Source organism: Acomys minous, assembly GCF_964271855.1.
Source record: "Acomys minous genome assembly, chromosome: 13".
NCBI classification, from domain to species: Eukaryota; Metazoa; Chordata; class Mammalia; order Rodentia; family Muridae; genus Acomys; species Acomys minous.
The window spans coordinates 2,409,607-2,431,578 of record NC_140495.1 but is presented as its reverse complement, the minus strand read 5'-3'; the positions used below and the strand labels follow the sequence as shown (position 1 = coordinate 2,431,578).

At 54.4% G+C, this 21,972-nt stretch overlaps 2 protein-coding genes across 4 annotated transcripts in view; one reads left to right on the top strand and one right to left on the bottom strand.

Moving 5' to 3' along the window:
- Positions 1-21,972, top strand: part of GASK1A (golgi associated kinase 1A) — a 401,830-nt gene that overhangs the window by 19,657 nt on the left and 360,201 nt on the right. The window contains exons 3-5 of one of the 2 annotated variants that reach the window (XR_014773851.1): positions 5,824-5,946; positions 7,719-7,822; positions 8,197-8,876. Coding sequence is in view for 1 of the 2 variants with exons in the window: in XM_084754209.1 (XP_084610335.1) it covers positions 5,824-5,946; positions 7,719-7,822; positions 8,197-8,407 (438 nt within the window). In the remaining variant the exon portion in view is untranslated. Of the gene's footprint in view, positions 1-5,823; positions 5,947-7,718; positions 7,823-8,196; positions 9,047-21,972 lie in introns of those variants that run through there. The other variant, XM_084754209.1, reaches the window with a different exon arrangement.
- On the bottom strand, positions 10,747-21,051 carry POMGNT2 (protein O-linked mannose N-acetylglucosaminyltransferase 2 (beta 1,4-)). 2 transcript variants are annotated; one of them, XM_084752830.1, is made up of 4 exons: positions 20,903-21,051; positions 17,478-17,585; positions 14,954-15,247; positions 10,747-12,984 (listed from the first exon to the last, which is right to left on the bottom strand). In XM_084752830.1, the coding sequence occupies exon 4, from the start codon at positions 12,874-12,876 to the stop codon at positions 11,134-11,136; it is 1,743 nt and encodes a 580-aa protein (XP_084608956.1). In that variant the 5' UTR covers positions 12,877-12,984; positions 14,954-15,247; positions 17,478-17,585; positions 20,903-21,051; the 3' UTR covers positions 10,747-11,133. The 2 variants fall into 2 exon arrangements, with proteins under 2 accessions (XP_084608956.1, XP_084608955.1); XM_084752829.1 differs by lacking the exon at positions 14,954-15,247.

The following is a 21,972-nucleotide window of genomic DNA, read 5'->3' as shown; positions in this document are numbered from 1 at the left end:
TCTAAGCTCTGGGCTGGCTGGTTTGGCTCAGCTGTTCTGGCTCACACTCCTCTCCTAGCTGACTTATCTGGCTAATTTCTTGGCTCAGAATTGCTCTGCTCGGCCTCAGACTAACTCAGCCATCTGCTCTAATCTCCTGGCTTCTTCTCAGTCTCTGGCTCATTCTGTTTTCTCCTGAGTTCTCTCTCTGCAACCCATCTCTCTATTACTGTCCTGGTAAAACTGCCTCCTCTCTCTGTAAAACTGCCTCTTAAGTAACTTCCCTTTCCTCTCTTCTCGTGAGAGCTGGGTGTGTCCTATCCTGTCAAATCTTCTCTGATTGGTCACCTTTTCTGTCACTCACTTAGACATCACTTTCAAACATGGGTGCTTCCTTCTACAAAAAATTGTACCTCCCTTTGGGATTAAAGGCATGTACCACCAGGCCTGGGCCTAAGCTTTTCTTTCTGAAACTTGCTCTTTACCAGGCTGGCCTTGAACTCAGATCTGTTTGCCTCTGTCTTCTGAATTAAAAGTGTATTTGTATTTCAGCTGGATCGCACAGACCTAGAAAGTCTTTGCATGTGATCTCTTGCTAGAACAGCCATGTTCTGAACTAACATTCCTCTACACCAAATCCTTGAATTTTATTGAAATCAATTCTTACGGACTGAGCCGGGTGTGGTGTCACATGCTTTTAATCCCAGCACTCGGGAGGCAGAGGCAGGAGGATTGCTGTGAGTTCGAGGCCAGCCTGGTCTACAAAGTGAGTCTAGGATGGCCAAGGCTACACAGAGAAACCTTGTCTTGAAAAACAAAACAAAACAAATTCTTACGGACTGAAAAAAAATCTTATGGACTGACAGCAAAGTTGTGCCCTAAAATGTACCGTTCACTGGGCGTGGTGGTGCACACCTCTAACCCCAGCACTCGGGAGGCAGAGGCAGGTGGATCTCTGTGAATCTGCTGCCAGCCTGGTCTACATCATAAGTTCCAGAATAACCAGGGCTACACGGAGAAATTCTGTCTTAAAAACAAAACAAACCAATAAATCAAAAAGACATGTTTCCTAGTTGCCAGGAAGAGGCTTTGTGTTCCATCTGCCTCTGCTTCCAGGAGGCATCTTCTGGTATTTTCCCTGGTTGGTCTGTCTTGGCCAGTTTTATGACAAGCTAGAGTCATCTGAAAGGAGGGGACCTCCATTACAAAAACGCCTCCACAGATTCGCTTGCCAGGCGTGTTCTTGATTAGCGGTTGCTGGGGGAGGTCCCGGCTCACTGTGGGTGGTGCCATCCTGCGCTGGTGGTCCTGGGTTCTACAGGAACAGGCTGAGCGAGCCGGCAGCACTCGCCATGGCCTCTGCATCAGCTCCCGCCTCCAGGCTCCCCCTCGGCCATGGACTGCTAGCTGGAAGTGTAAGCCAAGCAAAGCCTTTCCTCCCGTTCGCTTTTGGTTATGGCGTTTCCGTCATAGTGGTAGTAATCCTGAGACATCAAAGTCAGTGTCCTTCCTTCCAGCATACGTCCCGGGTGGCTGTGCACTGACTGTGGAGGGGTTGTGATTTCTGTATGGTCGTCGTCTTCTCCCGTCCCCTCCCCTATGTGTATGGCATGGGTGTGTGGACAGGGTGGACATGCTGAGGCCAGAGGCTGTCGACTTTTGAGTTGCATTCCATTCCTCTGGTGCCTGTTGAACTTTTTTTTTTTAACATTTGGCCTGGAACTAGTCAACTTGGGCTAACCTGGCAGTAGGTGCACCCTGGGGATCCCTCTGTCTCCCCCCCCCTGCGCCCCCAGCACTTTATATAGAAGCATATACTGCCATGCCTAGTTTATCCGTTGGCTTATATAATTTTAATTTTGTTGTGTATGTGTGCATATGTACGTGCATGTATCCACATGTCCATGTATGTGTATGGCCCTGAGCTATGGAAAAGGTAGTGTTTCTATAAGGAGAGAATGACCACCCCACCCCACCCCATCCCCACCCCCAACCCCCCAGGCCCAGCCCCACCCCCCACCCCCCAGGCCCAGCCCCACCCCCCACCCCCCCAGCGAAGGTCTCACAACACCTGGGCTGCCAAGTGGAAAGGGAAGTGAGGAGGGTGAAAGGTGTGGGCCGCAAGAAAGCAGACATCTTTTCTGGAATCCACCTGGCTTGGCCTAGGAGCCTGGTCAGTCTAGTCAAGGGACTAGGGCTACCCACACCATGTGCTGGCCCTGGCTCGGCCTTCCATCTCTGTCAGTGTGGCCTTGTTGGCCAACTGTGGTGTCTGCTTGGAGGTGACAGAGCCAGGCCTCCCCTGAAACCAGGCAGTGGGAATGGTGGGCAGGTTTCCAGTGACCGCAGACCTCCTTGGGGACCGTGCGTTGCTCTTCCTACATTCAGACGACCTCACTAAGTTTCAACTGTGTCGAATGCATTCTGGGTCCTGGGGGTCAGACCGTTTATTTTAGTTAATTTTGGTAATTCATTTTCCTGTCCAAGAATTCACAGCCTTGACTAAATGCAGAAAATATATGCCTGCCACACCATCTGTCTTCAGGGACAGAGCCAGACCTCCTGGCTTCAAATCCAGGGGTCACCACTCCTGCTATGCCGCCTTAAGCACACAGCCAGGCTCTGTCCACAGCTCACTGTCCCTCTTGGCTGTCTGGGTAAAGCTCGCAGGGTGGAGCCTACATACACAGCCTGCCTGAGCTTTGCAAGGCCTTGGCTAACTGAAAGCCCCGGATTGAGTTACAGTTTTGCAGCACTGCTGGGCTGGCTCAGTGCACTGGAACTGCAAGGAATCATCATTTCTTTGGGTAACTCCTCATTTTTCAAAGTGGGGGGATGCGAAGTCCTGAAGGAATGTGAGTTGTGGCTTGAGCTGATGAGAAAACAAAGCATGGCAAAATAATCAACTTGGCACCTTGGCAGGCACCCCTTCCTGCCAGGCATCCGTGGTGGGCACAGATTTCAGAGGGCCAGTGCTGAAAATGTGGTGCTGGCTGACACTCCTTGAAGCCTGCTCTGTGAATAAAAGCCACATGGCTGGAAATCTGGATGGGGAGGCCCGGAGGCACGGTCAGGGAGGGCCTGGCAGGAGCCAGGGGTCCTCTGCTGGCTCTGACTGTGTTCCAAGGGCAGAGCAGTTGCCGCTGTCACATTCCAGTCTTGCTAGGGCTGCCTTAGCACTGAGCCTCCAGCCAAAGGCAAAGCAGCAAGCAGGGGTTCTGCGGGACTTGTCCTAGTTGGCTTTCTATTGCTGTGGTAAACACCACGCCCAAAAGCAGCCCGGGAGGAAAACGGTTTATCCGGTTACATCCTGAAAGGAAGTCAGGTCAGGGATTCCAAAGCAGGAACCTGGAGGCAGGAACTGAAGTGGAGGCCGTGGAGGGTGCTGCTTACCAGCTTGCTCCCCATGGCTTGCTCAGCCCGCTTCCTTATACACCCCAGGACCACCTGCCTAGGTGGGCTGGGCCCAACCTACATCAATCCAGTAAATGCCTCACAGACTTACTCTGATGGAGGCATTTTCTCAATCGACGTTCCCTCTTCCAAAATGACCCTGGTTTGTGTCAGGTTGTCAAAACAGCAGCAGCAGCAGCAGCAGCAGCAGCAGCAACAAGACCCTAACCATGGCACACACCACTGCTCTCCAGATGTGATCATGTCACCAAAGTCCTTACTCCATGCTGGACTCTGGGCCTTGGGCCTGTCTCAGTAGGAAAGCTAGGGACAGCTTGTACTCCCTGAGGGGAACCCCTGGCCAGTCCCTGCCAGGAAGTCTTGCAACCATGTGCCCAAAGCATGTGCCCTGTTTCAAATCCATGCTCTGCATGTGTGGTTCTCCACGTGGCCACACGGAGGCGAGAGTGTTTCAGTGTGTGGTATGACTGGATCTAGGTGGGTCTGCACACCTGGTGGCAACAGAGACGGTAAGGGGCCTCTCTCTAGCGGGGGCTCCCCTTGACACAGTAGGGACCCCAGTACCAGCAGTTCATTTGGGAGGTGGCTGGTGCCAGGACCTCTGCTGCATAATGGGAAAGAGAGGCAGGGCAGGAAGAAAAGCCCAGAAGATGTGGGCATGAGAAGGGTACATATAGGCTCAATTTTCCTATCAAATATATTTTATTACAAACTTATTTACCAAGAGTACCTCACTTATAACCCGACTAACCTAAACAATAGGAAAAGCAGATTAAAGAATACAATAACAAAACCGTAAGGATGTCAGTTCCGAGGAACAATTCTCCAGGCATAAGCAGCAGGATTTCTTCTGCTGGAACCTGGAGTAACCAGAACCCGGAACCTCAGCCGGAGCCTGGAGCCCCGAAGCCTTCTCTCGAGTGGGTCTCTCTAGGAGCATCTCGAAGTGGAGCGATGAACAGCCAAAACTATCCCAAGTCTCCAAAGGCCCTGCCTCTTGTTTTGGGCTCATTTATAAATCTCCTCCCAGAGTCTGTTCACGGGATCTTTTCAGCTGGCAACAATCAAGCTCCTGAATGAGGTGCTTGGTCTTCTAGTGGATTAACATCACCTGTTCTCTCACAAGACCGCTCTGATCCCACACTTGGGATCATAAAAAACAGGCTTATCTCTCCTTCAGGTACACCATGGGCAATCGAGCCCCAGCCCTAATGAGGGTCTGTGTGAGACCGCAGAGACCTGTGGGGACTAAGCCCCTGAGGACGGAGTGTCTCCTTACTGCCTCTGACAGGCTGTTGCTTGGACAGTGGCTCTGCGTGAAAGGAGCTGTAATTCTGTATTACTTCCGGCCTGCCACACGGTGGGCAAAGCCTGTCCGGCATCCAGAAGGCTTCTCTGAACTTGGGGATGGGTTGATGGGGACCCTTATGGGTGAGCCTGGGTTTATGGGCTACACACAAAGAGCCTCTGCTAAGCCCTTGCACCTGAGCACCTTGGACCTGAGGGAGAGGGCTTAGGGGGACGGCACTGACAGTCGGGTTTCAGAGAACAGAGGATGAGGAGGGAGGGTGTGTGTTGAGAGGAGCCTGGGTCCACCTGCACTGTGTGCCTGAGTCTAGGCAACCTCAAGGCCGCAGACAAGACTCAGCAGGGAAGGGGGCTCCCGTGCAGGAAGTCTGGGTGCTCTGGGGGGGAGGGGGTGACTGTGGAGGCTGCACCAAGCGTGGGTGGTGACACACGCTCTGTGACTACCCTCTGCTGTTGCTGCTCAGCCAGCGGGGACTATGGACCTGAGTGACCTTTTGTGGGTACCACCGTCCTCCCCCCTTTCCCGTATGCAGCAGCACCACCGCGTCCACAAACGAGGACACAACCTGTGCGTCAACAACGTCATCAACCTGAAATCCAAATATATGTGTTCTCCTTATGACACCGGATGTGTCTGAGCTCAGATGACGCTCTGCCTCTTAAGTCCACAGGGAGGAGGGAGTGATGTAGGGGTGGCAGTGATCGCGGCGTCGGCCACCAGGTGGCATTCCGTCACACAGCAGTACCTCTGCAATACCAACCTGCTGTCCATCAACTCTGCCTGACGGTATCTGGGGTCAATGTTGGGTCCTAGCCCTGGCGGCCTTAACGGACTAACCTTGGCCATCCTTCCTAACAAGCCAATTTAAAGAGATGAGTGCTGACGAGAAAAGCAGAGAAAGCAAAGAGCGGATAGAGGGGTCCTGTGACCCCAAGTTCATCTTCAGGATACTGACATGGGCTTCAGGCGTAAACAGAGAAAGCATTAGGGCAGACGACCCCTCCCTGGCTAGAGGCCGTACAGAGCTGAGCAGCACACGCAGCCCCCCAGGACTGTTGTAGAGTGACCCTGGGCTGGTGCGGGGCCCAGCAGGACAGGTGACATGCGAGCCTTCTCCGCAGGTCCATGACCGCCTGGATCGCTACTGCTGTGGCTTTGAGCCTGAGCCCTCAGACCCCTGTGTGGAAGAGGGGCTCCGAGAGAAATGCCGGAACCCAGAGGAGCTGCGGCTGGTCCACATCCTGGTATGTCTCCTGAGCATGCGCAGTCCATTGTCACGTGAGCAGAGGGAACCCCTCTCTCCCGCAGAGGGCACTCTTAGCGATTAGACACAGGGCTTCCCCAGCCTTCTTCCCTTTCTTTAGCAGCAAACCATGGCTTAGCTAACGCTTCCAGGAAGCCAGATATATAAAACAGACAAATGGATGTTTGAGAATGTGGCTGAGGTGGAGTGGAGGTGCCCCCAAGACGCTTCAGGGAACCCTGAGGTCTTTTAGAAGTAGAGTTTTGATAACTATTGGGCTCTTAGTGGAAGGAGAGGTAGAAACGGGGAGGGCTTCGGTCCTGAAGCTCTGAGCTCACCGTCCAATCCTAGATTGAAGGGCTGTACGAAGTACCGTGGGGTCCTGGAGAATGTGGGAACAGAGTGTGTGCTTGGGGGTGTGGGCGGGAAGAGATGGCCTCGTATTCACAGCACACCAGATTTTTTTTTTTTTAAGATTTATTTATTGTGTGTATAGTGTTCCACCTGCATGTACCCCTGTATGCCAGAAGAGGGCACCAGATCTCATTATAGATGGTTGTGAGCCACCGTGTGGTTGCTGGGAATTGAACTCAAGACCTCTGGAAGGGAAAGCAGTGCTCTAATCCCCTGAGCCATCTCTCCAGCCCAGCACACCAGATTTTTAAAAGTGTGTGTGGTCATGTGCATGTTCCTGTGAGTGTGTGCACGTGGAGGCCAGAGGCTGTCATCAGGTGTCTTCCCCTAGCTTTCCCCTCCTTAGTTGGTTTTTTTTTTTTTGGTATATTTTTATTTAATTTTAATGTATGTGCATTGGTGTGAAGGTGTCAGATCTTGGAGTTATAGACAGTTGTGAGCTGCCATGTGGGTGCTGGGAATTGAACCCTTGGAAGAGCAGACAGTGCTCTTAAACACTGAGCCAACTCTCCAGCCCCTCCCCTCCTTAGTTTTGGAGACTGGGTCTCTCACTGAACCCAGAGCTCTCCAATTCAGCTGGGCTGGCTTTTAGCCCCAGGGACGGCATCCTCTCTGTTCCTACGCACTGGGATTGCAGGCACACGTAACCTCACCTGGATTTTTTAAATAAGGGTTCTGAGTTTCAGGTCCTCATAAATGCATGGTAAGCCCTTTACCCACTGGGCCATCCCTCCAGCCCCGTACCATATAGTTTTTAACTACTGGAGAATTTTGTCTTGCCAGTTTCATGTGGAAAGGATTTAAGAAATACTAAAGCCTCCTCTGTGCAACTAGGGTATGGTCAGTGATCTGTAGAGATAAAGGACACAGCTGTGTGTCCTTGGTGGTCTTAGGCAAGGTGGCAAGAGATGGGTGTGTGCACGTGTGTGTGTGTGTGTGTGTGTGTGTGTGTGTGTGTGTGTGTGTGTGTGTTTTCCTTTTGAACCTGACGGTTCAGTTCCCACCCATGCTCCTGACCCGGCTAGCTGCTGTACTGGGGATCAGCCCCCTTACCTTGCACTTTAGCAGGTGCAGTTATGGCTCACTGCCATGGGCCCGGGTTTGAGCTTGCCCCCGCTAGTTATTAGTGATGTGATCTAAATTGCTTAGCAGTTTTATGCCTCCTAAGGCTACAGTGTCAGTGTACAGTAAGCCCTCAGCCATAGGGCCATGTGATAAGTACTGGAGCGGGTCGGGGTTGTGGCACAGACATCTGAGGATGCTCATGGGGGTCCCTTGAAAATGACAGAGTGGTCCCACCCTCACCTATAGCTCTGCCCTCACCTATAGCTGCTGTCCCTGTCCATCTTCTTCCCCGAGGTCCGGAGCAGCGACCCGTCTCACTTAGTGTACATAGACAATGCCGGCAACCTTCGGCATCCAGAGGACAAGCTAAACTTTCGGCTGCTGGAGGGCATACGTGGGTGAGGATCTGGGGTGTTGGGTAGAGGTTTGGGGGGACATACGTGAAAGAGCTGGCCTGGGGACCTGCCCTTCCTATTCACTCCCAGTAGGCAGCTCGGCCTTCTCAGGGCCTTTTGAGGCCCCAAGTGTGCCTGGCTTATCTCTGAGTGGGTAGAGTTGGTTTTTCAGTCTTCGCTGTAGGGCGGGGCCTACCTGAGGACACTCCCCTCTGCTTTCAGGACGCAGCAGGGCACAGAATTCTCTGATTAGGAGCTAGCGGGTGCCTGTGCTGGGATCTTCAGCTGGGCAAGCTCTGGGTTCACGCTTCGTGGGGACCGTGTGAGCTCACTCTGCCCTTCCTTTCTTGCACGGGCCTCTGGGGCTTTGGACCCAGCTTTCCGGAGTCCGCGGTGAAGGTTCTTGCATCAGGGTGTCTTCAGAACCTGCTGCTCAAGTCGCTGCAGATGGACCAGGTGTTCTGGGCGAGCCAGGGTGGAGCTGGAGGCCTGCAGCACATCCTTGGGACGCTGGAGAGGCGAGGACAGGTCCTGCTGAGACACATCCAGAAACACAACCTCACGCTGTTCCCGGACAACGGCCCGTGAGCCCACCGTTGTTGGGGCAGAGCACGCCTTGCTGGCTGATTTCCTGGAATGTAAACCTCCTGAGCTGGTGAGTGTCCCTCCCAACGGCAGCATCTCCTTGACAACTGTTGGCCATCCAGATGACGCATAGGAAAAGCCAGAGCTGGAGTAGCTCACAGTGCCAGGAGTAGCTCACAGCGCCAGGCCTGGCTCACCTGCTGGGGATGGGGAAAGGGCCTTCAGTCTCACATTCCCAGCTACATCCTCAGCGCTGGCTATTACCCACACACACCAATAAACATGTTCAAGAATGTTCTGTGCACTGTTCCCTGAGCATGTACATGCAGTGCTGAGTGTGTGCCTGTGTGCCGAGATACGTAGGCACACGAATGAACCTGGAACTTCACACGTGCTAGGCAAGTTCTCCACCGAGTTCTGTGCCTGCCAGGAGAGTCTACTGTTGTTGTTGTTGTCTTGTTTTTTTGTTGTTGTTGTTTTTTGGTTTTTCGAGACAGGGTCTCTCTGTGTAGCATTGGTTGTCCTGGACTCACTTTGTAGACCAGGCTGGCCTAGAAAGAGTCTATTGTTTTTTAAGATTTATTTTTAATTAAAAAAAACGTGTTTTTATGTGAATGGGTGTTTTTCCTGACTGTATATTTGTGCATCATGTGTGTACCTAGTGCCTGCAGAAGCCAGAAGTCAGTGTCAAACCCGTGGCACTTGAGGTGCAGGCAGTTGTGAGCCACCGTCCTGAGAGCCTTTTCTCCAGCCCTAACTTCACGTTTATTTATGGTGTGTGTGTGTGAGTGTATGCCACGTGTGCGCAGGCGTCCACTGAGCCACCTCTCCAGCAGGGAGAAGCTGCTATAACAACCGAATTTCCTTTATTACTATAGACAGTATCTTCATGCTAGCCTTTGCATGTTCTGTGGGCCAACCTTTCTGTTTGTGCCTTCCCTGGAGGTGCAACGGCGAGCTTTGGATCTGAGCTGCAGTCAGCTCTAGCTCGTTAGACTTGCCCGGGTTCCTCCCAGTCTGTCATTTACGGCCTGGCTCTGTCTTGTGAAATAGGAAGCTGTAATTCTATGCAGTCAAGTTTGTTCATTTTGCCTGTGAGTTTCCTGGGGTTTGTGCCTTCTTAGACAGGCTCCCTGAGAGCACTTACCTGTGTTCACGTCTTCCACTTCAGTGGACACTTGCACGAAACCCGCACGTGAGAGTGGTTTGAGTTGGGGTGTAACTTAAGTTTCATTGCTTCCAGTTTTATTCAAGAGTCTATTCTGTTCCCATCTAAAAGCATACTCTTATCAGATAAATTTCCTGAGCTCTTAGAGGCCCATTTGTGAGCTGTGCTGTGTCCTACTAAGGCGGCCTCCTAACTCCCCTGTGTCCTGCCCCAGCAGCACAGTTCCAATCCAAGCCGGACTGTCGCAAAGGCAGGTAGTTGACACTGTTAATTGCCCACCAGAACTAGTTGCTAAAACCCTACTGCTGGGGACACCAAACACCTGTCACAGGGCACAGAGAAATCAATATGGAACTGGAAGTGACCTTAACAGCATAAAATGTCACGCAGGCTGCTGGGTACGGGGACACCAACAGCTTTACTTGGCTACAGATAACACCAACCGGCCAGGCAAGATGGGCCCAGTGCTGCAGTAGTGGCACGTCTGTTCCTGGGAACCCACTGCTTCCCGATTGGATTTGAGGATGTTTCCAGGGAGGGAGCTCGGGCTTGACACATAACCTGCTGGAGACTGTGGGCTCTAACAGGGAAGGTACGGTGGCTGTGTTTCGTGGAAGTGGCGTGCCTGTGAACGTCCCTTCTCCATGACTCCATGTTTGTGGGTCAGTGGTGTTGTGAGCTGTCGGTGGCTCCTAGTGACTGTGGAATGCCCATCCATGGGGCATCTGTATATCTATATTGTCCTGGATCAGGCTCAAGGAGCATTGTGGGAGGGGCAGAAAGAATGGAATGCTGACTCCTGGGCCTGACGAGGCTGTTGCACGCTTGAACTCTCGGCAGCCGTGATGACCAACACAGGCTTGGGCATTAGCCCATCTACGCCTCACTGTGGAAATGCGGGGAGCTCGTGGGCCTCTCCCTCATGGGGGACTTACAACCACATGCTTGTAGGCAACCCCAGGGAAACTCCCCGGCTCACGTAAGCAAGGGCACACACGAAAGGACTTGAACAGAAGAGGGGAGTGTTGGAAAGAGGAAAGGCTCACGGGGAGGGCAAAGTTCAACAGAGTGAACAGTACTGAGGCGCATTATAAATGTGCGTATGAAAATGTCACACGAAACCGTTACAAGGTGTAGCTCATGTGTGCTAATGAGACATTAACGGAGACTTGACCGAGATGTGCAGACTCATTTAATGACGGCTCCGAACACAGCTGTCACTCAGACTATCTGCCCGGCCCACCAACCACACTACCACTGCTTCTAGAAGCCAGGACCTGCGCCACAGCCACAGCAGCAAAGAGCAGACCCCCTGGGGCCTCACCACTAAGGAATTCCTCCTGAGCGGTGATGGCCAGGTGGCAGAGGGGGGTGGGGTGGGGGGCAGGCACCATCTCTTCAGGGCAAAGAGGAATTCTGCAAACGGCACACGCTGGGGAACAGGCCTTGCCCAGGCCTGCTCAATAAATAGACTATGGACCCCCGTGGTCGCCAGCAGGACCGTGGACCTGGGGAAGCTAAGCTGCAGCCGGCCTCCTGAGGCCTGGCCACGGCCCGCCGGCTACGTGCTGCACACCAGCACGTCTGCAAACGGTCCCAGGAGGCTCTTGTTAAAGATGCAGCGGACCCACACCAGGTAGGTGGTGAAGGGCTTGATGTTCCCCGTGAAGGTGTGGTTCTGCAGGGCCAGCATGTAAGGCACGTACGTGTTCTCCCCTTGCTCCTGCAGCCAGACCTCGTACTTCACCTCCCGCACTTTCAAGTACTTGAGGTTCCACGGGATCTGCCAGGACACGGACAGGCGGGCCTCGGTGGCGCCCTGCACCGATGCCTGGCACCGCGCCTCCCGCACCTTGCCAGGGTACAGGCTGACCGTCCACCTCTGCCGCCGTGGCCCCGGGCGGCCCTTCACCACACGCCGGATGGACTGCATGAGGGATGGGATGTCCACCCTGGTATCCTGGTAGATGCGGAACAGCCACTCCGGGTTCCTGCAGCAGAGGTGCCGGGGCACTTCTCGGCTCTGTAGGATGCGCGCCTGCTCGGCCCGGTCCAGGTGGGTGATGCCCCCTTGGTCCCAGGGCCGCTCGGGGTGCGTGACTGTGTTCTCCCGTATCGTGTTTCGCCAGGCTACATACTGCAGGTCCATGCCAGGCAGCATGGCCAGCGTCTTGTAGGGGGTGTAGTGGTCGGGGTTGACAGCGTACGGGAAGAGTTCAACCACCGTGGCCCCGCGGGGCAGGAAGAGGGCCGTGACCAGCTGGGCGCCATGCATGCTGACTAGCATGGAGGCGTTGCTGACCAGCCGCACGACGTCGGCAAAGGTATGGTCCTCCAGGGACACCGTTACTGTCTTCATCTGGAACTCCTGCGCGAGCTCCAGCAGCAACTCGGCCTCGTTGAGGATGAGTCTGCTCTGGGTGCGGCTGAAGACCAGAATGTATTCCTCCCCCAGGGGCGGCCCCGTGTGGCTCACGTTCAGCTTTTCAGTCATGAAGCGGGCGAACTGCCGGATCTCATTGCCGGAGACCAGGATGTTGGCCTTCGGGCCCTGGGGCTGGACAAAGCCGTACTGGTACCAGGTGGTGACCTTGGACAGGCCCACGAAAGCGTGGGAAAAGCAGAGCAGTCGGCCCAGCGCCTTGAGCTGCGCACGCAGCAGCGGCTGCTTGGGGCTCAGGAGCTTGTATAGGTCAAAGTGGGCGCCCTCGTCCCAGCCCTCCATGAACAGGAGCCGCGCCTCCTGGGCCAGGCCTGGGAACTGCCTCAGCGTGTAGAAGATGGGGAGCAGGTCGTCATGGAAGGCGTGCATGAGGTTATCGGGGTTGAAGCGGTTGGCGATGAGGACCGCGTCGGGCACGAACACCGGCTTTGGCAGGAAGCGCAGGGCCGCGGCGGGCAGCTCCACGAAGTTGAAGTACTGGGCGTTGTGGTCCTCCACCGTGGAGAGGTCCAGCAGGGCCGGCTGGAAGCGCCGGGAGCCCAGGTTGGGCAGCATCACGGATGAGTTGCCGTGGAAAAAGATGAACTCTTCGGCCTCGTTGGAGTAGCAGAGCCACTTGAAGCGGCAGATGCGGTCCGTGTGGGTGCGGCCTGTGCACACCATGTGGGTGCCGCCCTCCATGAGGATCTGCAGGGCCTTCGGGTAGTCGATCCTCGGCCCTGGGACTGGATCCAGGGGCTGCTGTCCAAGGGCGAGCTCCTCCTCTAGCGTGGCCGCGTGTTCGCGCAGCCGCACGTGCTTCCACAGGACTGCAGCCAGCACCGACACCAGGAGGGCGTTGAATACCGCGGAGAGGTGCATCCTATCGCCGCCAGGGGGCCGCAGTGAGACGATGGCTGCTGGGCAGTGCCACAGCCCACGCGGGCTTCACCCATCCATCCCTACGTGTGGTGGAGGGCCAGGAAAACCCTGCAGCGAGCCAGAGGGAGAGGCGTCAGCCTAGGCAGGAGTCGGCACACTACACCTGTGCTTACCCACCCACCTGCTTCTTCAGCAGTGCTCCCTGGTAACGTGGCATGAAAATAAGTGACTTACTCAATACTGGTCATTGAGTCAAGTTACAAGTTAGGCTTTTAAAAATATCATTTTCTGCATGTGTGCCTGTGCTCACGGGCGCATGTGTGCATGTACATTTGGAGGCCAGAGGTCAACATCAAGTGGCTGGCCAGTGGTCTCCATGACCCTCCTGTCGTCTCCTCAGTGCTAGCCTTACAGAGGTGTACCGCCCATGTCCAACTTTTCATGTGGGAGCGGGCAGCCGTTTACTGAGCCATCTCACCATGTTTGTATGAAATGATCCTGAACTACCCTCCAATCACACCAGCATCACTCAGCTGCGGGGGTGGGGGGGAGATGCAAGAAGCCGCAGCCCCTCATTCTGGATGAGCAGCCTGTGCTGAGCAGCACTGCTTTCAATAGACAGTAGTAGCTAGCTGAATCCACTCTGCTTTACGGTAAAGCACCTTGTGGTTTCAACAGCCCCGGAGGATGCCCAGAGTGTGCCACACACACTTGTGCTATGCAAGGACATCACCACCGCCAGAGCCCTGCAGAACTCCAGCGATGTCCATGTTTTGGGCCAACACACCCTCTTACATTTGTGTAGTGACTAGATAGTGCCAGTACCGAGGCATTTGGGGGTTGAAAGGCAGGCACATCCACGCCCTCCGCCTCCCGGGTGAAGCTGTCTTTTGGAATCCGAGCACTCTTTAGTAAGGGCAAGTGTCCTGCAGCCTTGTGACAAGCTATGGTGGTCAGAAATCCTAGCACTGGCACCCGACCGCCTTCTGATGTGCAAAAAGAACCGTGTTGTTGAATTGGGTTCCCTGATGGGTGAAGCCTCCAGTAGAAGGAAAGGTTTGGGACCCTTGGTGGCAAAGAAAGGGCCACACAGCCCATGTGTGTTCCGAAGCACCCTGGGCACGCTGCTGCCTTCATGTGATTCAGCCAAGGGCGGTCAGTGCTAGGCAGGGGCTGGCGCCTCCCGTCTGTTTGAAGCTTTAAACCTAGGCACAGAAATCTTCCCAAAGGCAGACTCGGTGACTGCGGCCAGGTGCCACCGAGGTACCCTGGATGGGGCAGCGTCCACCCTCTGCTTCTTGGTCTCCAGGGTAAGTCAGCAGTGGGGTGTTCATTTTCACTTATGTCCCCTCCTCCTAACGCGGCCCTCCCCCGTGTGTTCACACTTCCCTGGAGCCCTGACTCTCCTGGGACCCAGAGGAGCTCTGGCCCAGCCCAGTGGCTCGCTGCCTCAGACGGACTGGTCAGACTAGGTGAAGCCAGTCTGGGTTCCTACCCAGCTGACAGGAGGAAGGGAGGGAGGTTCTCAGAGCTGCCGTCTGCCGACCAGAAGTAAACTGGTTTGAGGGCCGAGAGGGCATCGTAAGGATGGCACATGGGGGAGACAAAGGAACCATGATGTTCACCTGTGAAGCCAGACTGAGTTTCGTGACAGAAGGGAGCGGCTTTCTGAGTGGTGCGCTGCTCAGACCCAGCAGAATACGCTGCACTCACTTCCCTGGGACCCTCCACTCTGGGTATATGAGACTGTCTCCCTAAACAACCCCCCCAACCCCTCCAATGACACAGCAGACCAGTTAGAGGATTGGCAGCTTGACACATGAGCGCCCTCTGCTGGACTGTAGCAGGACTGCGGCAGCCCACGCCACCCAGTGACTCCGGCCCTGGGGAAGGTGTTTCTAGTGAGATGTTGAAAACTGCCCTACAGCCTGCCAATGTGGCGCTGGCAGAGGGCAAGGCAGGTATGGGAGGGGGAAACTGGAAGCTCTGATGAGAGGAGAGAAAACATTCTGCCAGAACCTGCATGGTCTAAGGAGTGGGGTGGACTCCCTGGGTTTCAGCCAACTTAGCTACTTACAGTCAGGCAGCGCGAACCAAGGCCAAGGGACAGGAACTGAGCGACTGGAACTGAGCAACCAAGTGTAGCTGACCCACGCGCCTCCCTGCTGGGGCTTCGTGGAGGCTTGCTCTGCGTGAGTCTGGGTTCACCTGCGGAGCACGGCTGCAGCTCTGCTGGTGTAGCCCTTCTGCCTGCCGTCTCTCCCTACCCTCACTCAGGCGAGCCAGGACTGAACGTGTCAACGGTCTCCCTCGTGCTTGCTTCAGAGTCTCCCTTCTGTGGACTCTTTCAATGGAGCCCCTTATTTTGTCACTGTAGAGGAACCAAGGTGTGGGGCAGTCGGTGGCCGTGGTATAATCCTTCCTGTCTTTCCCACATTCCCCTGCATGACCCCACCCCCACCCCCCACCCCGCACCCCTCCACCCCGCACTGCAGCAAGATCAAATGTTTCCGCAGAACCAAGGTATCAGATAAAGGCAGCAATTGCCTTAATTAAAGGTCAGTGGGGGCTGGCAAGGCTCCCTAAATGAAAGGCAGGGGCCTCCTGGGACAGCACACTTTATTGTCCCTAAGAAGCTGCGCTGGCTTCAGGGTCTGCAGGTGAGCATGCTGTGAGGACCGAAGGAAACACCCATCCTCTGGCCGCCAAAAGGCCCAGCGCTTCCCAACAGATGGATCTGGACGGGATGGGCCCGTGATGGTGGACATCTCACACAGAGAAAGAAGAGCCTGCCTGCCTGCCTCAGGCTTGGCCAAGGCCACCACGTATACTGAGAAAAGAGATCCCCAGCTAGGCCCTGCACAGTGTCTTAGTGTATGTAGCACCCATGACAGCCACACTTGAAACAGAAGTCCAGCCTGTACCACACCAGGAAAAGGAACCCCAATTCGGGAACCCCCCCTCCCAGCCTCCATGAGAGAGATACACAATGCCCTCGCAGAAGTCTCCATGGCTGCTGGCTGGGGGTTGTGACCTTTCCCTGCCAGGGAGGAGGCTCAAAGGAGAGACAGGAAGGCCCCCGCCGCTTTTCCCAACCAAGGGGACAGGTTAAAGGCAAGCCTGGCTGAAAGCGGGGAAGTTCAAAAAGGCCAGCTCCGATGGAAACACTGTTCTAAGACACGGCCCAGAGCTTCTGATAGAGTCAAACTGTGATCCTACCCCTCATCGGACGGGTTCTGTGGGGGAGGGAGAGAACTGTAAAGAAACATTTTGGAAACAAACTTATGTGTGATAAGTGTGCAAACATGTGGGGGCGTGCACGCACATATGTGCGCATGCCTGTGGAGGCAAGTGGTCAGTAACGAGTACCTTCCTTGGTCACTCTCCATCTTGCATATTTTTTAAAGACCCCTTATATATGTGCATGCGTATACGGCCTGCATGTATGTCTATCTGCCATGTGAGTGCTTGGTGCCCCGGGAGGCCAGCAAAAGACATCCAACGGCCTGGACTGGAGCCACAAGTGGCTGTGAGCCACCATGTGGAAACTAGGGACCAAACCTGGGCCCTCTGCAAGAGCAACCAGTGCTTTTAACCACCAAGGGCTCTTGACTGGCTCCCACGCCCCGCCCCAGCACTGGGGTACAGATGTCACCAGGCACCGGGCATGGTTTTTATGTGGGTGCTGAAAAATCCACACTTTGGCTGCTTTACCCAAGGGACTCAGACCTCGGGAACTAAACCCCTTACATGGGAAAATGAGACTGGGATCCCTGAGCTAAAGTTCGCTGCGGCAGAGGAGCCTTGCGGCCCCACAGACACCTGAACCGACTCAGGGACGCCATTAGTGAGGAGTGCAGCCTTCCTATCCACTCCCTGCCTCCTGGTCACCTGGCTTGGCTTTTGTTTAGTAATTCCTGCATCCCAAGCGGCTAGCCCATAATACTCCCCAGAGGAACAAGGTCAGGCGGGTACAGAGGCTCCTGTGCGCCATCTGCAGACTCTGCTGAGAATGAGCCTCATGGCTTGGCCTGGTTCCTTTTCCTCTTCAAGCCTCTCTGTCGCCTGCTACCGCTATGGTTGGAAATGTGAGCAGCAGTGTGCTTAGGGTGAGTTCAGCCTAGTGGCTCGGCCAGGACAAAGCTTGATAGAGTAACGTTTTTCTTTTTCTTTTTCTTTCTCTTTTTAAAAATATGCCCACATAGCCCTTAGATATAGGCAGACATAAGGAGGTTTCCTACTGACCCCCGGGTGGCGCCATTCAGCTGGCAATAAGGACAGCCAGGCAGTGAGGGTGGGCTCTACTGCAGGCAGGACTCGCCGGCCAGCCTGCACCTGTAGCAAGGGCACAGGCCTCGTTTCCTGAATGCCCTGGCCAGTCCCCAGATGCAGAATCCTCACATGGCTGTGAGGGCTGATAAGGAGGGCGCCCCAGGATTCCGAGAGGAGAGCAAAGGCTGCACACTCACCTTCCCAGTGAGTGGGAAGGTCCAACCAAGGCCACATGACCCAGAGCCTGGGGTGGGGCAGGTACAGTTCAGCCCGCTTAGGCTGCAGCCAGCGACCACCCCAGGCGGAGGGCTTAAACAACGGAAACTTACCTCCTCACAGTTCTGGAGGCTGCAAGTCCAGCATTGACACTCGTGGGTCAGAGCTTCGACTTACGATCAGGGAGGACGCAGCTCGGCCTCTCCAACACTCTCCGATCTCTGCAGGTAAAATGTTGAGAGCCCTAATCTGTAATTTCTGCCAACTGTACCAACGGAGTGAGGACAAGAACGGGGTGACTGGCCTCACACCATCTGGGAGAATTACACGCGCGCTCCAAAGCCCTAGTCCAAAGAGTTGCAGGTCTGTCAGCAGCAGCTGCCCAGCCGTCACTCCAAGAGCAGGGCTATGGCAACAGGGGTCTGGTCTGCAGCTCCCGCGGGACCGAGGCTTGCACACGGGCCAGCAGGCCAGTCCAGGAGGGGCCACGGCAAGGTTTTACACCGACGTTCCAGCAACTCGACTGTTCAGAGCTGTCCGATCTTACAACTGGGAATGGTGGAGTCCTTTCTTTGACACTGAGAAGGGCGTTTAGCCTAAAGGCAGCACGTGCTTATTCCTGAGCTACGGAAGCTTTGGGGAGGGCAGCGTGGATGTCCAAGCTGCAGGAGGGTTTAAGACCAGCCTGGATGTTTGTCAAGACCTTGTCTCAAAAGCAAAACAACAAACAACAATTACTCTGCTGGCGTCTTCCTCTCTAGCCATTAGTACTTAAGAATCTATTTCTGTGAACAGTATTTATTCTCTTATATAATGCAAATTAAGAAAATTAATATTGACAATACTAATTTTTATCAGTGGTCCTATGCTGTGTCCAAAACCCAGGCAAGGATGAAAAATGACATCTCTCATCTCCCAATCTGGGATAGCTTCTTAGTCTTTCCTAAGACACTGACTGTTTCTTTAGTTTGCTTTTATGTGTTGAGTGTTTTGCCTGCACATGCATACGTGTTCCGTGTGTACGGTGCCCATGGAAGCCTCAGAGGGTGTTGGGCACTCTAGAACTAAAGTGACAGGTGTTTGTGAACTGCCATGTGGTCTCCAGGAGCCAAACTCCGAACTGAACTTCTGGATAGCACCTCGGTGTGGAGCTGTACTGACGTCATCACAGTGCTGCTGCCCTCTGAGTGAGCGCCCAGCCAGCCACATGGAAATGTTAACATGGTGTTCCAGGACACTTCAGACTGAGACAGCTTCCATACTTGAAACATTCTAGACAGCTGCCTCTTTCAGCATCAGCACTCACGGGGCAGGAGGGCGCGTGGAGCCAGGCTCTAATCCAAATGGGACAACACATTTGCATCACCAGAAACACCTGCATGGGTCCTAACTGGGTTCCAGGGCAGCAGGGCCCAGAGGAGAATGGAATGGCCCAATCAGAGATGTTAGGTGAGTTCCAGCCCAGCCCTACCATGTGGCAGCAAACGATGCTAAAGTTTTTGGGGGAAGCGAGGTTTGGTTTTTCGAGACAGGGTTTCTCTGTGTAGCCTTGGCTGTCCTGGACTCACTTTGTAGACCAGGCTGGCCTCGAACTCATAGCGATCTGCCTGCCTCTGCCTCCCGAGTGCTGTGATTAAAGGCTGTGCCACCACGCCTGGCCTTGATGCTAATTTTTAACCACTTCAACCTCCACCTACTGGTCTGAGACAGAACACTTGTACTACTCCACAGGGAGGTTCCAGGTTTGTGGACTCAATGATCCCAACAGAAGAAGCACTTGTGCGGCCAATTATTTTCATAGCAATTCTCCAAGACACCAGCAACGTGCCGACCCACTTACTGCCTCCTGCGTCCCACGGGCAGCGTGCTGGGCTCTGCCTTTGGGGTCTCATCCCCGCTCCAGCCTGAAGCAGGTGTTATGAACCCCACTTCACACTGGAGGACATATACTTGGGGCTGCTGTATGGATTCTTCAGTACCACGGAGCTATTATGGGATGGGGCTAAAGTTCTAACTCAAGCCGGAACAGCAAAGCCCATGGTGGCGTCTGGGGATTCTTCCTTGCCCTCCAGTATTCATCCAACTTGGAAAAACCCTACAGATCATTTTATCAGTTCCCGAGGGAGAATGCTCCCCTCGGACAACCAAGTTGAGGTAGCTGACACAGCCTCTTGGGGATGGAGTGCTGAGCAATTTAATTTCCTGGATCCCTCAACATCCCCTAGAAGCCTTTGCTTATTATTTGCTACTTCAGGAAGCGAGAACTTAGTGACCAGAAGGTTGGTTAGAAACCCATCAGCTTGGGCTGACAGCACAGGCCTGCCATCCCGGCGAGGGAGGGCGATACAGGATACCACAGTTGAGGTGTGCCTGGGAAATGTGATGAGACTGTGAATCAAAGCAAAAAGCAGAGACAGAGTCGAGGGGTAGAGCTCAGTGGTAGCTTGTTCGCTCAGCATGCACGAGGCTTTGGATTCAAGCCTCAGCATTGAAAAACAAACAAACAAACAAACAAACAAACAAAAAACCCCACTGATGTTGCCCACAGTCCACCACAGCAAGACAACTGGGGCTCTCAGCTCACCATGCACCTCTGCGGACAAGGGACCCAGTTTTCTCCTGGCTCTGTCACCACCGGTTAGGCCGGTAGACTTTCCACATCCTGGCAGCCTGGAAGCGGCTAGCTTGTGGAAAAGTTGGGACCTGGGACCGGAACGCCAATCTTTCCTATGGTTAACATTCGATGCGTTCACTGTGTTCAGTCCCCAGACAGAAAGCCAGGCCAGCGTTACCTCACGGGACCCTCACAGCAACTTTTCGAATAAGGTTTGTTTCTTTTTGTTTTGTCTTCTCTGTTTTACAGAGGATGAGGAGGGGACCAGAGAAAACGAGCGAGTTACTTAAGGGGACACACCGGTAAAGGAGGCAATCTTTTAACGTCCAGCAACCGGAGCAGTCCACAAGTGGAAAGCGAACTGTGCTGATACCAACCTGCCCCTTAATCTACCCCAACAGGCTCCGGGGCTGCCTGCCATAAGGTCGGAGGAACCTGGCTGCTCACCACCTGCGGCATGGTTCTGGTGGAGGGTCCCAAACTTTGAACTAGGTCTCCCACCGACGATGAGAAGGCTGGTTGCTACAGGCAAGCCCATCAGGGTCCTCCTCGCCAGACAAGCGCCTGACACCACGATCCCGGGGCTGGGCTGGGAGCTCCAACCGCCCCAAGGGTCAGCGACAGGCCAGCTCGGGCACCTCCTCAGCTGTCGCAGCCCAGGCCCCCTCTGCTCATCTCTCCTTGCTCTACGCCACCTGTGCCAAATGCGCACCATTCTTTCCCAGGCACGAGCGTGTGCGTCCCCACTGTCAGCGGCGGTGCAGGCTCCAGGAGGAAGGGCCAGGGCGCCACAGGCCCACACCCCCAACCTCTGCGCCTGCCTGCTCCAGGCGGCGTCCGTCGGTCGCCCTCGGTCCTGCAAGCCCGCCTGCCTCCCCTGCAGCCCAGGGCCCGGCACCAAGCCCAGCCCGGCCAGCACCTCACCTGAAGCCGGCCTCTGCGCCCCGCACGCTCCGCCACCGACCCCGAGCTGCCCACCGCCCGCCGGGTGTCGCAGGTGTTCGCGGTGTTTCTGACCTGCTTGCTAAGGCCAACACGGGAGCTAGGACGCGTGCGCTGGCCCAGGATCCGCCTCTCGGTCCTTGGCTCCGACGCCACCCCTTCGGCTCGCAGCATCCTGGGAATTGTAGTTTTCAAGCGAGTGGCTGCGTGATCCTCGGAAGACCAGAAGCTCTACTTACTTGGCGATAAATTTATCCAATTGTGAGTTTTTTGTTTTGTTTTGTTTTTCAAGACGGGGTTTCTCTGTGTAGGCTGTCTTATACTCGCTTTGTAGACCAGGCTGGCCTTGAACTCACAGAGATCCACCTGCCTCTGCCTCCCAAGTGGTAGGATTATAGGCGTGCGCTGCTAAATCTGATAATAAATTTAAATGCAAGATACACTTATATGTCACCTATTAGAGGCAAAATAATCAATTCCTTCACGTGCTTTTAAGACTCAGGAAGGGGTTGGAAAGTTGGCTCTGTGGTTAAGAGCACTTACTGCTCTTCCAGAAGTCCTGGGTGCTCACAGCTGCCTGTAACTCCAAACATGTGGAGTCTGAAGTCCTCTTCTGGCCTCTGAGGGCACATGAGCAGTGCGCGAGAGTGTGAGCGTGTGAGCGTGTGTGTGTGTGTGTGTGTGTGTGTGTGTGTGTGTGTGTGTGTGTGTGTGTGTGTGTGTGTGCGCGCGCGCGCGCACACACACACACACACACACACACACTTAAAAGCAAATCTTTAAAGAATAAACACAAAGACTAGAAATATACGCAATAGGGAGCTTAAATACAATAGCGCCATTGCCACACCCTCCTCTCTGAAGACTCTCAAGAGTGCAACCATCCTCAACCATCGGACACGTCTGTTTGTGGTTATCAGAATGCACGTGCCTCCATTTCTGGGCTAATGCATTTTCACGATCTTTACTTTCTGCTCCAATCAACAAACGTTTAAATTGCTCAGAGGTTCACTGACCAGGACTATCTACCCATCCTACCCCATAGAAATGCA

Bases quoted from the DNA above. Each gene is read 5' to 3' on its own strand.
- POMGNT2 (XM_084752830.1), bottom strand. From the start codon at position 12,876: ATGCACCTCTCCGCGGTATTCAACGCCCTCCTGGTGTCGGTGCTGGCT.